Source organism: Chrysemys picta, chromosome 4 (genome assembly GCF_011386835.1).
Source record: "Chrysemys picta bellii isolate R12L10 chromosome 4, ASM1138683v2, whole genome shotgun sequence".
In the NCBI taxonomy this organism is placed as follows: Eukaryota; Metazoa; Chordata; order Testudines; family Emydidae; genus Chrysemys; species Chrysemys picta.
Genome location: NC_088794.1, coordinates 61,898,554 through 61,911,930, shown reverse-complemented (window position 1 = coordinate 61,911,930; position 13,377 = coordinate 61,898,554). Strand labels below are relative to the sequence as shown.

Sequence of the window (13,377 nt, the reverse complement as noted above, 5' to 3'; positions counted from 1 at the left end):
AAAATGGAAAAATTAATATTTCTCAAATAGGGAGAGGACAGAATTTGCTGGGGAAGGAGGTGAAACTTTACATTCAGGTCTCTGAGAGGACATGAAGAATGAGCCTATAAAATGTTGTGACAATGTCCAAAGGGTTTTTCTAGATGAAAATAGATGACTGAAAGAAGGTTTTGTGTTAACAGTTGTAATCTGTTCCAGTTGTCACTAACCCTAATACAATGAGGCCAATGTTATGGGTGCAGTTTTAATAATTCTGCAGTATGGTAGTTCCAAGCAGTTTGTGCTGGGTATTTTGCTAGTCAAGAAAGCCACTGTTCCTAATAAGAAACCTTAATTTTCTTCTTTTTTTTCTCTGTACAGCGTGAGTGCATCTCAGTCCACGTTGGCCAAGCTGGTGTGCAGATTGGCAATGCATGCTGGGAGCTCTACTGCCTGGAGCATGGCATTCAGCCCAATGGCACCATGCCAAGTGACAAAACAATTGGTGGTGGTGATGATTCATTTAATACCTTCTTCAGTGAGACTGGTGCAGGAAAGCATGTCCCCCGTGCTGTGTTTGTGGATCTGGAACCTGCAGTGATAGGTAAATACAGTCAGCAGTGTTGTATTGATTTGTAAGAGACATGCCATGGGAACTGGCACAACTGACAGGCTGGAATGTTGGTCTGGGGGTCCCATTTCCCTTGTTTCTGTTCTGATGCCTTATAAATATTCTGAATGCTTTAAATTCTCTCTGTACAAAGCTTACCCCAAGTATGTAATCATTACTCTTCTGCCAAGCAATGCATAAGATTTTCTGCTTTTTCATTGTCTCTAGACAAGGCACCGCAATTAAAAAAATATATACTTCAAAGTTGGAAGAATTAACAAGACATTAAACACTTTATCTATGAAACAATGTCAGCAAAGTATCTACAGACACCAGCAGCCTTTTTGGATTTATTGGGTACTATACATCCTGAGAGCTCTTTAAGCAACTTGCTATTGTGCATTAAAAATATTCCGTATGCTCCATGGCTTTGCATTTTATTTTCCTCTAACAGTAACCACTTGCTAGTGTCTCACTTGTGCAATTCTTTCTCAATCCCCTTTCCTCCCCTGTCAGCATCCCCCTTTTAGCTCAGCTAGCATTTTCCAGCTACTGTTCCCTCTTGACTTCTTCCAGCCTCTTTATAAAATTACTTATGCACTTTGTCACTGCCCCAGGCCCACCGCCCCTTTTGCTGTCTTCCTCTGTTTTTCACTTTCACTCTTCAGTCCATGGTTCTTGTACATGCCTTGCAGTGCTAATGCCAAAAAGTCTGGCAAAGACTGTGCTTTAAACCAGTGCATTCTAGAACTTCACAGATATCTCTTAGCAAGCCATTTCATTTGGTGCCTCTGTTTTGTTTTCCTTTTTTTGAAAAAATAGTTTCCCCTTAAATATCAGCTTGATAGGGTACAAATCATGTTGGGTAAATCGTCGTGCTGATCTGCACCAATAAGTAAGGTTGTCTCCAAATCTCATGCTGCTTTGTCATAAATCAGATTTTTTTTTTGTAAGGCTTAACTTTTGGGTTAAAAGCAGAATATATGCAAAAACAGCAGACAACTTCATCTAGAGTTAATTATAAAATCCAATATTACTTTCTGCCTGGCTTTAATTAAACTCTGGGTATCTCATTACCATACATTTTAGAATTGCTAAAGCCAAATGGGATAGCAAATGCTGTGCTGAACGTACCCTGCACTTTGTGGTTTGGCAGAAGGAGTGTTTTACGTCAGCAAACATGAGTACAGATTTTTTTTCCCAGATGGTGGAAGATATTGGCTTCCAAAGGAAGCTTCTTAGTCCTTGGCTAGTGAGATTGACAGGGTGTTCTCAGGTAGGCACACACTGGACTTCCTGACATACAGGACTGATCACCAACTAGGACAATCCAGTTCTTTGAGTGTTAGGCTGTATAAATATTCCACAGTTGGTGATTGCTCATTTAGTGTGCTCGCATCGGAGAATTTTTTAGTCAGCAGTGTCTTTTGGGGAAGTCCAAGTGCTCTTCCTCTCATGTGCTCACAAGAGTATAAAGGATTGAACCAGTCTGCAACACCCAGTTTCTTCTCTGCTGCCTGTGGTACATGAAGAGATCGGCACCAACAGTATTTAACGTCCACTTCAGCATTGTAGTTACATGGTCAGTTTGGTTAGGTCTATGGGATGCTGCGTGGGGGCAAAGGAGGTCTTCCCCCAAGGTTGCTGATGGTCAGCCATGCCAGCTTGTACCATAGGAAGTCTCTAGGCTTTAACTGCCCATCCTGCAAAGTAGTTATCCCTGTGAATATCCTCTCAGTTGCACCAACCTGCTTTGACACCGACCAGGCAGCAGATTTAACTCTGTACCTGAGGACAGCATACCATTCATTATAGGATCATTGCCTTTCCTTCCTTTTGGCAACCATCAGGCTCACTTCCATCAACCTTGGTCCATCATCACCTCAGTGTTTGGTATGGGAGGTGGTCCAAAGAAGTTATGCCATTTAGTTCCTATCCTCTCCCTGTCCCTCCTTTGGGGGACCCCTCCCAAAGAGCCTACTTGGACTGCATTTCTGTCTCTTTTTGCAATGGGCACTAGAGAGGAAGTACCTCCTCAGTGGAGAGGAGAAAAGTTCTATTTAAGGTACTTCTTCATCCCCAAGGAGACTGGAAGCCTCGGACAAATACCAACTTCAAGTGCCTGAACATCTATGTCAAGAAATGAAAGTTCAGTATAGTCTCCCTCACATCAATCATCCCATCCCTATATCAGGAGCACTCTTGACCTCCGGGATATGTACTTTCACATCATATGTCTGGTGCACCAGCATTTCCCAAGGTTTGTGTTGCACAGCAATCACTACCAATACCAAGTTTTGCCTTTTGGGCTCTCAGTGGTGCTGCACATGTTTATGCCTTACAGTGGGGGCCTACCTTGGAAGGACAGACATCCAGATGTTTTCATGCTTAAGCAAGTGGCTGGTCGTGGCCACTAAATCTCAGGTCTGGGTCAACATCCTGTCCATTCTCCAGCTGTTTGCACATCTAGGCCTGCTGGTGAATGAGAAGAAATCCACATTAACACCTGTGTCGCACACAGAATTCATTGGGACCATATAGCCTCTGCATGGAGTAATTGCCTAACTACCACTTGACAGGTTCTGGATGGTGCATGATCTCTAGCCCAGTGGTTCCCAAACTGGGGTTCGTGAAATGTTATAGGGGGTTCTCAGGAAAAAAAAATCCTTAATGACGGACATAGCTGTCCATAGGGACCCCAGGCAGCACAGGGCCAGCAGCCCAGAGCCCCTGGACTTCCAAGAGCTAAGCAGATCAAAGCAAACATATATATCATACTGAGGAGATTAAAACTTCAAGACTCCTTATAAGAAATGGAAAGGGAGGTGGATATTTTTTGCTGTTTTTAAAATTAAATAGGCACTTAGTGTTTGTTTCTAAAATTATTATGAAGAACAAGTTTAGGCTTCGTTGTAACGTGTGTTGTTTGCCTGGACTCCTCAAGACCTGAATGCTTGTTTAGGAGGAGCTCTTTGAGGTGGCTTCTTAAATACCTTCATGCTGTTTCACATCTGATACTCCTTGATGAAACATAGACTTGTCTTCTAACAGGCTTATTCAAAGTGATACAAGCTATGAAAGTGAGATCTTGGAAGTGTTGCTGTTTTCATAATGTAATAAAAATACTGGAATGATTAATAATAAATAATGTGTAATAATCATGTCCTAAAACATTTTATATTTCCAAGATCACTGCTTTTATAATTTATACTCAAGTAAAGGAGAAAATCCCTGGAAATATTCATTTTTTAGGAGGGGATTCATGAGACTTGACCTTTTTAGTGAAAGGGTTTCACAGGTGGTTAAAGTTTGGGAACCATTGCTCTAGCCCCACCTATGGTTCCAACCCCTGATGTACATAAGATCACGCCTTGAGCTAGTGGGTTTTATGGCAGCACCTACATTCTTTGCCCTGCACACAAGACACTCTGCTTCCAGAGACTTTAGGCATGGCAGTCCTAGGTCTACTGGCTGCTCTCCCTCTGGTAGCCCTCCAGTCTCTAGATTAGTTGACAGGAGGCAGAGTAGCAGCCGTGTTAGTCTGTATACGCAAAAAGAACAGGAGTACTTGTGGCATCTTAGAGACTAATAAATTTATTAGAGCATAAGCTTTCGTGGACTACAGCCCACTTCTTCGGATGCATATAGAGTGGAATAAATATTGAGGAGATATATACACACACATACAGAGAGCATGAACAGGTGGGAGTTGTCTTACCAACTCTGAGAGGCCAATTAAGTAAGAGGGGAAAAAAAAACTTTTGAAGTGATAATCAAGATAGCCCAGTACAGACAGTTTGATAAGAAGTGTGAGAATACTTACAAGGGGAGATAAATTCAATGTTTGTAATGGCTGAGCCATTCCCAGTCCTTATTCAATCCTGAGTTGATTGTGTCTAGTTTGCTGGATGTACTGGGCTATCTTGATTATCACTTCAAAAGTTTTTTTTTTTTCTCTTACTTAATTGGCCTCTCAGAGTTGGTAAGACAACTCCCACCTGTTCATGCTCTGTGTGTGTGTGTGTGTGTGTGTGTGTGTGTATTAATTAATTTATTAATCAATATTTATTCCACTCTATATGCATTCAAAGAAGTGGGCTGTAGTCCACGAAAGCTTATGCTCTAATAAATGTTAGTCTCTAAGGTGCCACAAGTACTCCTGTTTTTTAGATTAGTTGAAGGACCCTGGCAACATTCACAAAATCCCCATTCAGCCCCAGTTCACTTTCAAGGGGCTGGGGAGATTGTAATCCCATGTAGTATCTTTGAAGACCATATTGTATTAAGCTAATGAATTGCTGTGGATCAGGGATTTTATGCAACTCTTGATGGAGGGTTACCACAGTACCTCCAGGAACAAAAAACAGTAGAGGTGACTAAGTTGAATCACTTGGGTTATAAACACATCCAGAGAGGTATGCCCACTGGGTAGACTTGCATATATTGGTTCAAACTGGGTTGTCCAGAGACCAACAGACAAAAAACATTTTTGATATAAAAAGCTTAAACTTAGAACTGCCTTTCTGTTAGCAAATAGAGGACCTTGTGTCCAAGGGGGGGCCCCAGCTCTTACAGAAGGGTTGGAAGGACTTGGTCCAGCTAGGACCCCGTAAGAGGGATGGGCACCTCCTAATATGTTTACAGTATGCTTAAATCTGTTTTTCTCTGTAATGCTTTTACTTTAAGAATAAATGTGCTTGCTTAGAAAGAGTTGTATGGTAACTTGTAACTGTTGGCACTTGGACCACTGTTTATAGCCCATGGGGGGAGAGCTATTTAACATCTGTATCAATGACCTGAAAGAAAATATTAAAATTATCACTGACAAAGTTTGCAGATCCCCCCAAAATTGGGGGAGTCATGAATAATAAAGAGGTCATCGATTCAGAGTGATCTAGGGTGCAAGTAAACAGTGCATTTTTAATATGGCTAAATGTATCCATCTGTGAATAAAGAACATGGTCCAGCCTTGCGGGATGGGGGACTTTATCCTGGGAAGCACTGACTCTGGAAAAGAATTTTGGATAATCAACTGAACATGAGTTCCCAGTGTGATGCTGTGACCAAAGGGCTAATGTGTTGCTGGGGTGTATAACCATGGGAATCTCGAGCAGGAGTAGAAAGGTTACTTTATTTCTGAATTTGACAGCTGCTAAGGATTGAAAACCTTCTTATAGTGAGAGACTCAAGGAGCTCAACCTATTTAGCTGAGCAAAGAGAAGGTTAAGGGGTGACTTGATTAGTCTATAAGTATCTAAATGGGGAACAAATATTTAACAATGGCCTCTTCAATCCAGCAGAGAAAGTTGTAACGATCCAATAGCTGGAAGTTGAAACTAGAAAATTTCAGTCTGGGAATAAGGCATAAACTTTTAACAGTGAAAGAAATTAATGATTGGAACAATGTACCAAGGGTCGTGATGGATTCTCCCTCATTGACAATCCTTAAATCAAGACTGGATGTTTTTCTAGAAATCTACTCTAAGAAGTACTTTGCTGAAGTTTTGTCCCTAGAATCCCCAGATCCTAGATTTCTTCCCAAGGTGTTGTCAGAATCCACATCAGTGAGGTCATGCACCTACCTATGGTCTTCCCCAAATCTCATGCTGGCAGAGAGGAGTATAGATTGCACCCACCGAACGTGCACAGAGCCATATTATTCTATGTGGACAGGACGAAATCCTTCCAGAAGTCTCCCAGATTGTTTCTGGCTTACACAGAGAGACTCAAAGGATGAGCTGTATCTACACAAGATATCAAAATGGATAGCCCACTGCAACAGGAGAGAAGGACCTGGCAAAGTACAAGTCCACTCCACCAGGGACCTGTCCACCTCTGTAGCCTCTCTAGCAAACTTGCCAATCCAGGATATTTGAAAAGCAGTGACCTGGTTGTCTACACATTTTAGCAAAGCACTACACATTGGTGCAAGCAGCCAGGGATGATAGAAGATCATGTTAGTCTGTGTTCTTAGGAAAAATAATGGGCTAGCACTTATGACCCACACGCCATCCCTGCTACTTTGGAATCCTGATATCATTGGCTCTTGTGAAAGAACTGATGTTGAGGTGATTCTGCCCATAAAGGCCTTATGAAGTGCACAAGGAAGGGTGCATGCACCAATCCAAATATACTCTTGACTAGAACATTCTCTGGCGCTTGCACTGGATTTGTGCTCACCAACTGCAGAATAGTCCACATCTCGAACATCAGTTACTGTATGGATAAATGTACCTTCTTCTGACTCCTCTTCCAAGTGACGCACAGACTGGTGTGATGAATGATGACTAATACAACAATCTGGATTGCACCCATTTTACCAAGCAATCAACCTTTTTTTTTTTTTTTTCATGCTGCCAAAGGCAAGGTCTTACATCTAGTTTAAAAAAAAAAAAAAAAAACTGAGGACTGCATCCTGGTCAGAGAATATTGAGTAGACGTAGAGGTGATGTATTGAGAGAGAGCATTGGTGAGACAACTACTGAAATATTGTGTCCAGTTGTAGGATCCCTATTTTAAAAAAGATGTATAAAAATTGGAAAGGGCTCAGAAGAGCTATGAAAACATTGGGAGGAAGAATGGGACAAAGTTGAAATGATTTGCTCCTGGTTGATAAGTAAACTGCACAGGGAAAAGATATTCTTCAAACTAACAAAGGCACATGATTTTTTTCCTAGATTAACCTCAGCCATTTAACCATTAGAATAAGATGCAGATTTATAGCCATTTGGTAACCAACCATTTGAAGGAATTATCTTGAAGTGGTAAATTATCATTTAGGCCAGATTTCTTAAAGGTATTAGAACACCTGGAGTGATCTTCAAAAGCGCCTGGGCATGCTTAATTCTCTTCTGGCTTCACTGTGCATTTAGGTACTTTTGGGGTGCTTTCTGCCTCTTTAGGTGCCTAAATATCGTTAAAAATCATGATTATTTTTCTTTATTTTTCTCTATATCCTTAAATAGAAATTGGAAGTTTTTCCAAGTATAGCCCAGTAACTTGTGGTTGAATTAGACATTTGATGTATGTTTACGTAGTTGGAAAAGAACTTTCTCCGCTGCAGGCATTGTAGGAGAGAGTTTCTGGCCTGTGTTATGCAGGCGATCAGCCTAAATGATCATTGTGTTATACCTTTTGGCTTTAGAAATCTGAGTTTATAAAATCTGGAAAATTGCTGCTTTGCTTTAAAGTATTTATGAAACATAAGTTGTTTGTATAGTTTAATATTTGCCCGTGCCAGAGTGGTATTGAGGCCAAAAAATTCAAACTTGCATACCTGAATAAGCGACTTGATTTTCTTGGATGTTAAACATCCACTGAACCTAGCAGGCATCCTAGGTATCTTCTAGCGATGGCATCTCTAAAGTCAAGCCATTTTTGTTGAGCTGTCTAGAGGTGGGTTTGGATGCCTTATTTTAGGCATGTGAGCTTGAAAACTTTTGTCTAAACCAAAATTAACTTACTGTAAAACTCATGCACAATATTCCCTTTCCAGACGAAGTACGAAATGGGACATACAAGCAGCTTTTCCACCCTGAACAACTGATCTCTGGCAAGGAGGATGCTGCTAATAATTATGCTCGAGGCCATTACACTGTTGGGAAAGAGATAATTGACCTTGTTCTGGAGCGTATCAGGAAGCTGGTAAGTTCCAGTTTTTCTGCACTGAAGATTGTACCTTTTAAAGATCTTTCTACATCGTGGTTTGTGAGGTTTGGAAATTAATCTAGTTAAGTGCTCAGATGTGTGGGGGCTCAGAATTCAGCTCTGTAGTCTGTTGGGTCATGTACAGCAGCTGTAAGTCTGCCGTTCTCTTTAGTCATGTGAAAATGGACTACTCCGATCGGAGGAAAATCTAAGACCCCTTGTGACTCTCTTCTTGGACTGCAATTGAACCAGCACCCTCAACTTGCCTAAAAAGCATGTTTATATCAGACCAAAAAGTTTGTTTCAAGTTTGTCTGAAATTCACAAAGTCCAGGGCTGAGGCCTATCCACATAACACCCTGGTTTGCACTCTTATCGATGAGAAGGGACCAGTCCTTAGCTGCAGCCACTGCACCGTTTTAGCCTCCACAACTGAATGCTTGCTTTTGTGGGCTGAAGTCTGATCTTCATGTTCAAATGTGTTTCCTTCTAACTTCATTGTTTTATTAATTTTTTTTTTATGAACAAAGATACAAGGTGGGAGAGAAACTATGACCATGCTGTGAGGTCTCAGGCTCCCTCAGTCTACACACCATGTGGTGAACTAGCTGAGGTGAAGTCCCAAGTTTATTTTCTAGCTCCTTTTAGGGGTAGTTAGTATGTGCTTTGCATTTTGAGCCCCTGGAGTCCTTGCTCTAAATATTCAATCTAAATTAGGGATGAAGTGCCAGGGAAGTCTTTCTAAACAAGTCTGTTAGTCTTTTGTGTGCCCTCTAACTCAATAAATTCTGTCTTGTTCCTTTTTCTCTTGCAAACTGTCAACACTTGTTAATTAGTCCTGGGAGTCATTGCTAACCAGTATGTGACCCTGCACCCTTGAGGAGAAAGTGCAGTGTTAATCTTTAATAGCTCAGGGAAAGATCTGAACTAGAGCTTCCTTGAATAGTCCAATATGTTGCAATTCACTGCACTGGATTCAACAGCCTTATGACATTTTCTGGGAATATGCAGGGCTTAAATCGCACTGGAAGTTAGGATAATAGTCAGTTCTAGATCTGTCCAGAACATCAAATAAATTTGTTTATAAATAGTAAATTATAAAGGTGGATTGATTTTTGGCTGATTCTAGACACTGCTGGTGTGCAGGGTGAATGGCTATTTGCTTAAATGACACTAAGAAGCTGACAAATCCAGCTGTCTCTCTCACTGAGATAAAAAGGGTATAAATGAGTCTTGGGAAATATGGTGCCACTAAAGTGGAGTGAGGTAGATCTGTACTAAAAGGACTCTCAGTAAAGGGACGTCCAAGAATTGTATAAGCAGGTTTGTCTGGTTTTGGCTTCTGGGGAGGAGGGTTGTCCTGACTAATACCCTGATGGATAAATAACCTTTTTTCCTGGAGCTTGAGAAGGGTTTTCACCCATCTTTGAATTCATAAGAGCTGAGCAGATGTGTAAGTTCCTTGGGAAGAAGGGGTGTGTGTGGGTGTGTGTTTTTGTATTCTAAATGTTCAGACTTGCCCACTGTAAAATATTTTTTCTTTCTTTCAGGCTGACCAGTGCACTGGTTTGCAGGGCTTCCTGATTTTCCACAGTTTTGGGGGAGGCACTGGCTCAGGCTTTACTTCACTACTGATGGAGCGCCTCTCAGTCGACTATGGGAAAAAATCCAAGTTAGAATTTGCAATCTATCCTGCACCCCAGGTCTCCACAGCAGTCGTTGAGCCGTACAACTCCATTTTGACTACCCACACCACTCTGGAGCATTCCGACTGTGCCTTTATGGTTGACAATGAGGCCATCTACGACATTTGCCGTAGGAACCTGGACATTGAACGCCCTACCTACACCAACCTCAATCGCCTCATTGGTCAGATAGTGTCTTCCATTACTGCCTCCCTCCGATTTGATGGTGCCTTAAATGTGGATCTGACCGAATTTCAGACTAATCTGGTGCCTTACCCCCGTATTCACTTCCCATTGGTAACCTACTCCCCAATTATTTCAGCAGAGAGAGCCTACCATGAGCAGCTCTCTGTGTCTGAGATCACCAATGCTTGCTTTGAGCCATCCAATCAGATGGTGAAGTGTGATCCTCGCCATGGCAAGTATATGGCCTGTTGTATGTTGTACCGTGGTGATGTTGTCCCCAAGGATGTCAATGCTGCTATTGCTGCTATCAAAACCAAGCGCACAATCCAATTTGTTGACTGGTGTCCTACTGGTTTTAAGGCAAGTCTCTTAACAGCTGCTAAATAATTATACAATGGCTTTTTACTCCCTTGTTGTACATCAATGGCTTATTGAAATGTATTTTTAAAGCTGTCGTGTAGGTATCTAGTGAGCTTTATAAAACATCTTAGGGGTAGGAGCTTGCATTTGTTTGTGTGCAGAGCTCTTTAGACAGTTATATGAAGTAAAATTTATGATCTGGAGGATGGCATGGATTGCACCCTCAGCAACTTTGCAGATGACACTAAACTGGGAGGAGTGGTAGATACGCTGGAGGGTAGGGATAAGAGACAGAGGGACCTTGACAAATTGGAGGATTGAGCCAAAAGAAATCTGATGTTCAACAAGGTTAAGTGCAGAGTCCTGCACTTAGGAAGGAAGAATCCCATGCACTGCTACGAACTAGGGATCGAGAGGCTAGGCAACAGTTCTGCAGAAAAGCACCTAGGTGTTACGGTGGAGAAGAAGCTGGATATGAGTCAGTGTGCCCTTGTTGCCAAGAAGGCTAATGGCATTTTGGCCTGTATAAGTAGGAGCATTGCCAGCAGATCAAGGGACGTGATCGTTCCCCTTTATTCGGCATTGGTGAGGCCTCATCTGGAGTACTTTGTCCAGTTTGGGCCCCACACAACAAGAAGGATGTGGAAAAATTGGAGGGAGTCCAGCGGAGGGCAACAAAAATGATTAGGGGGCTGGAGCACATGACTTATGAGGGGAGGCTGAGGGAATTGGGATGATCTAGTCTTCAGAAGAGAAGAATGAGGGGGGATTTGATAGCTGCTTTCAACTACCTGAAAGGGGGTTCCAAAGAGGATGGATCTAGACTGTTCTCAGTGGTACCAGATGAGGAGGAGTAATGGTCTCAAGTTACAGTGGAGGAGGTTTAGGTTGGATATTAGGAAAAACTTCTTCACTGGGAGGGTGGTGAAGCACTGGAGTGGGTTACCTAGGGAGGTGGCGGAATCTCCCTCCTTAAGATGGTTTTTAAGGTTAGGCTTGACCTTGCTGGGATGATTTAGTTGGGGATTGGTCCTGCTTTGAGCAGGGGGTTGGACTAGATGACCTCCTGAGATCCCTTCCAACCCTGAGATTCTATGATTCTATAAGTAAAATTTAATGTCTTGCTTTTTACTATGTGGCCAGTAACTAATCACAGCCATCACCAAACCCTACAGGAAAACTAAGTGTGTTCTCCTCTTTTCTAGGTTGGTATAAATTATCAGCCCCCAACCGTTGTTCCTGGCGGTGATCTAGCCAAAGTTCAGCGTGCAGTCTGCATGCTCAGCAACACCACAGCCATTGCTGAAGCATGGGCCCGTCTGGACCACAAGTTTGACTTGATGTACGCCAAACGTGCCTTTGTTCACTGGTATGTGGGAGAAGGGATGGAGGAAGGAGAATTCTCAGAGGCTCGGGAAGACTTGGCTGCACTTGAGAAGGATTATGAAGAAGTGGGCACAGACTCAATTGATGGAGAGGATGAAGGCGAGGAATATTAAATTTCACAGAAGTGAAATGCTAAGTTTTACCATTTTACTACTTTTTCCTCAATGTAAATGGGAAACCTCTGATGAATGTAAATCCATTGATTTGGTATTCCATACCAAACTGCTTGGAATAAACCTTTTTTAATCAGGACCATTTGCTATCCTTTAACTTTGCATCAACTGACTCATTCCACCATATATAAATGAATAGCCAAAAGTTCTACATATTAATATCTGTATCTGAGTGACAAGCAAGTTTTAATTTATGAAAATGACAGTCCAAGTGCCTTATACAATTTACCAGAGCAACTTCCATTCCTTTCTTAGAAATGGTGCCAGTTCAGGGGCAAATGGCCCATATTTGCCTTTTGTACATTTCCATTCATATTCTCTAAGATGAAACTTCACTGTGAAAAATCACGTAGATTGGAGCTTTATAGCTTACAGAATAGTCTCTTAATGAAACTGTATAGGAGCACCCTACCAAATTCACAGCCATAAAAAATGTATCATGGAATGTGAAATCTGGTCTTTTGTTTTTAATTTATAAGGAGCGGGGGTCGCACTCAGGAGCTTACTATGTGAAAGGGGTCATCAGTACAAAAGTTTGAGAACCACTGAATAGATTTCATGAGGGAGACCAGTGTTTCTCAAATGGGTGGGTCCTGCCCCAAAAGTGAATTGCAGGGGGTGGTTTGCAAGTTACTTGGGGGTGGGAGGGAAGGTTGCAGTATTTCCATCCTTCTGAGCTGCCTTCAGAGCTGGGTGGCCAGAGCGCAGCAGCTGTTGGCTGGGTGCCCAGCTCTGAAGGCAGCAGCACAGAAGTAAGGGTAGCAATACCATACTATGCCATCCTTACTTCTGTATTGCTGTGAGTGGTGGCTCTGCCTTCACAGCTGGGCTACCAGTTAGCAGCTGTTGCTTTCCAGCCACCCTGCTCTGAAGGCAGCACAGAAGTATGGGTGGCAATCACAGACACACACACCCTCTTACAAACCCTGCCCCCAACTCCTTTTTGGGTCAGGACCCCTACAATTACAACACTGAAGTTTCAGATTTAAATACTTGAAATCATGAAATTTACAATTTTTTAAATCCTATGACCATGAAAGTGAGCAAAATGGACCCTGAGTTTGGTAGGGTCATGCTTCCCTGCAGCTTACGCTTCATTCTTCACAGGTGGGCAATGAAATGTGAACATCAGGAACAAATCTGTTAATCTAAATTAATCAGCATGAGTATTTAAATGTCACAACCCTGGTAAAGTTACCCTGCCTGGATACCCCCTCCCCCTCATGCAGTGTTTGGGTTCCCACATGTTGAACACCTACTTTATGCTTCCTTGGACCTCAGTAGGCTTCAGCCTCTGGCACGCTTCCTTGATCCTTGACCTCCTGAGATCCCTTCCAACCCTGAGATTCTAT

General features: G+C 42.2%; 1 protein-coding gene across 3 annotated transcripts in view; it reads left to right on the top strand.

Annotated features, from left to right (window-relative positions):
* Window positions 1-12,104, top strand: part of LOC101941743 (tubulin alpha-8 chain) — a 29,411-nt gene extending 17,307 nt beyond the window's left edge. For 2 of the 3 annotated variants that reach the window (XM_005312717.5, XM_065592414.1), the window contains exons 2-5: window positions 361-583; window positions 8,085-8,233; window positions 9,786-10,466; window positions 11,672-12,104. In XM_005312717.5, the coding sequence (XP_005312774.1) occupies window positions 361-583; window positions 8,085-8,233; window positions 9,786-10,466; window positions 11,672-11,965 (1,347 nt within the window). In that variant the 3' untranslated portion in view covers window positions 11,966-12,104. The remainder of the gene's footprint in view (window positions 1-360; window positions 584-8,084; window positions 8,234-9,785; window positions 10,467-11,671) is intronic. The other variant, XM_065592415.1, reaches the window with a different exon arrangement.
* Window positions 12,105-13,377: the final 1,273 nt, after the last annotated feature.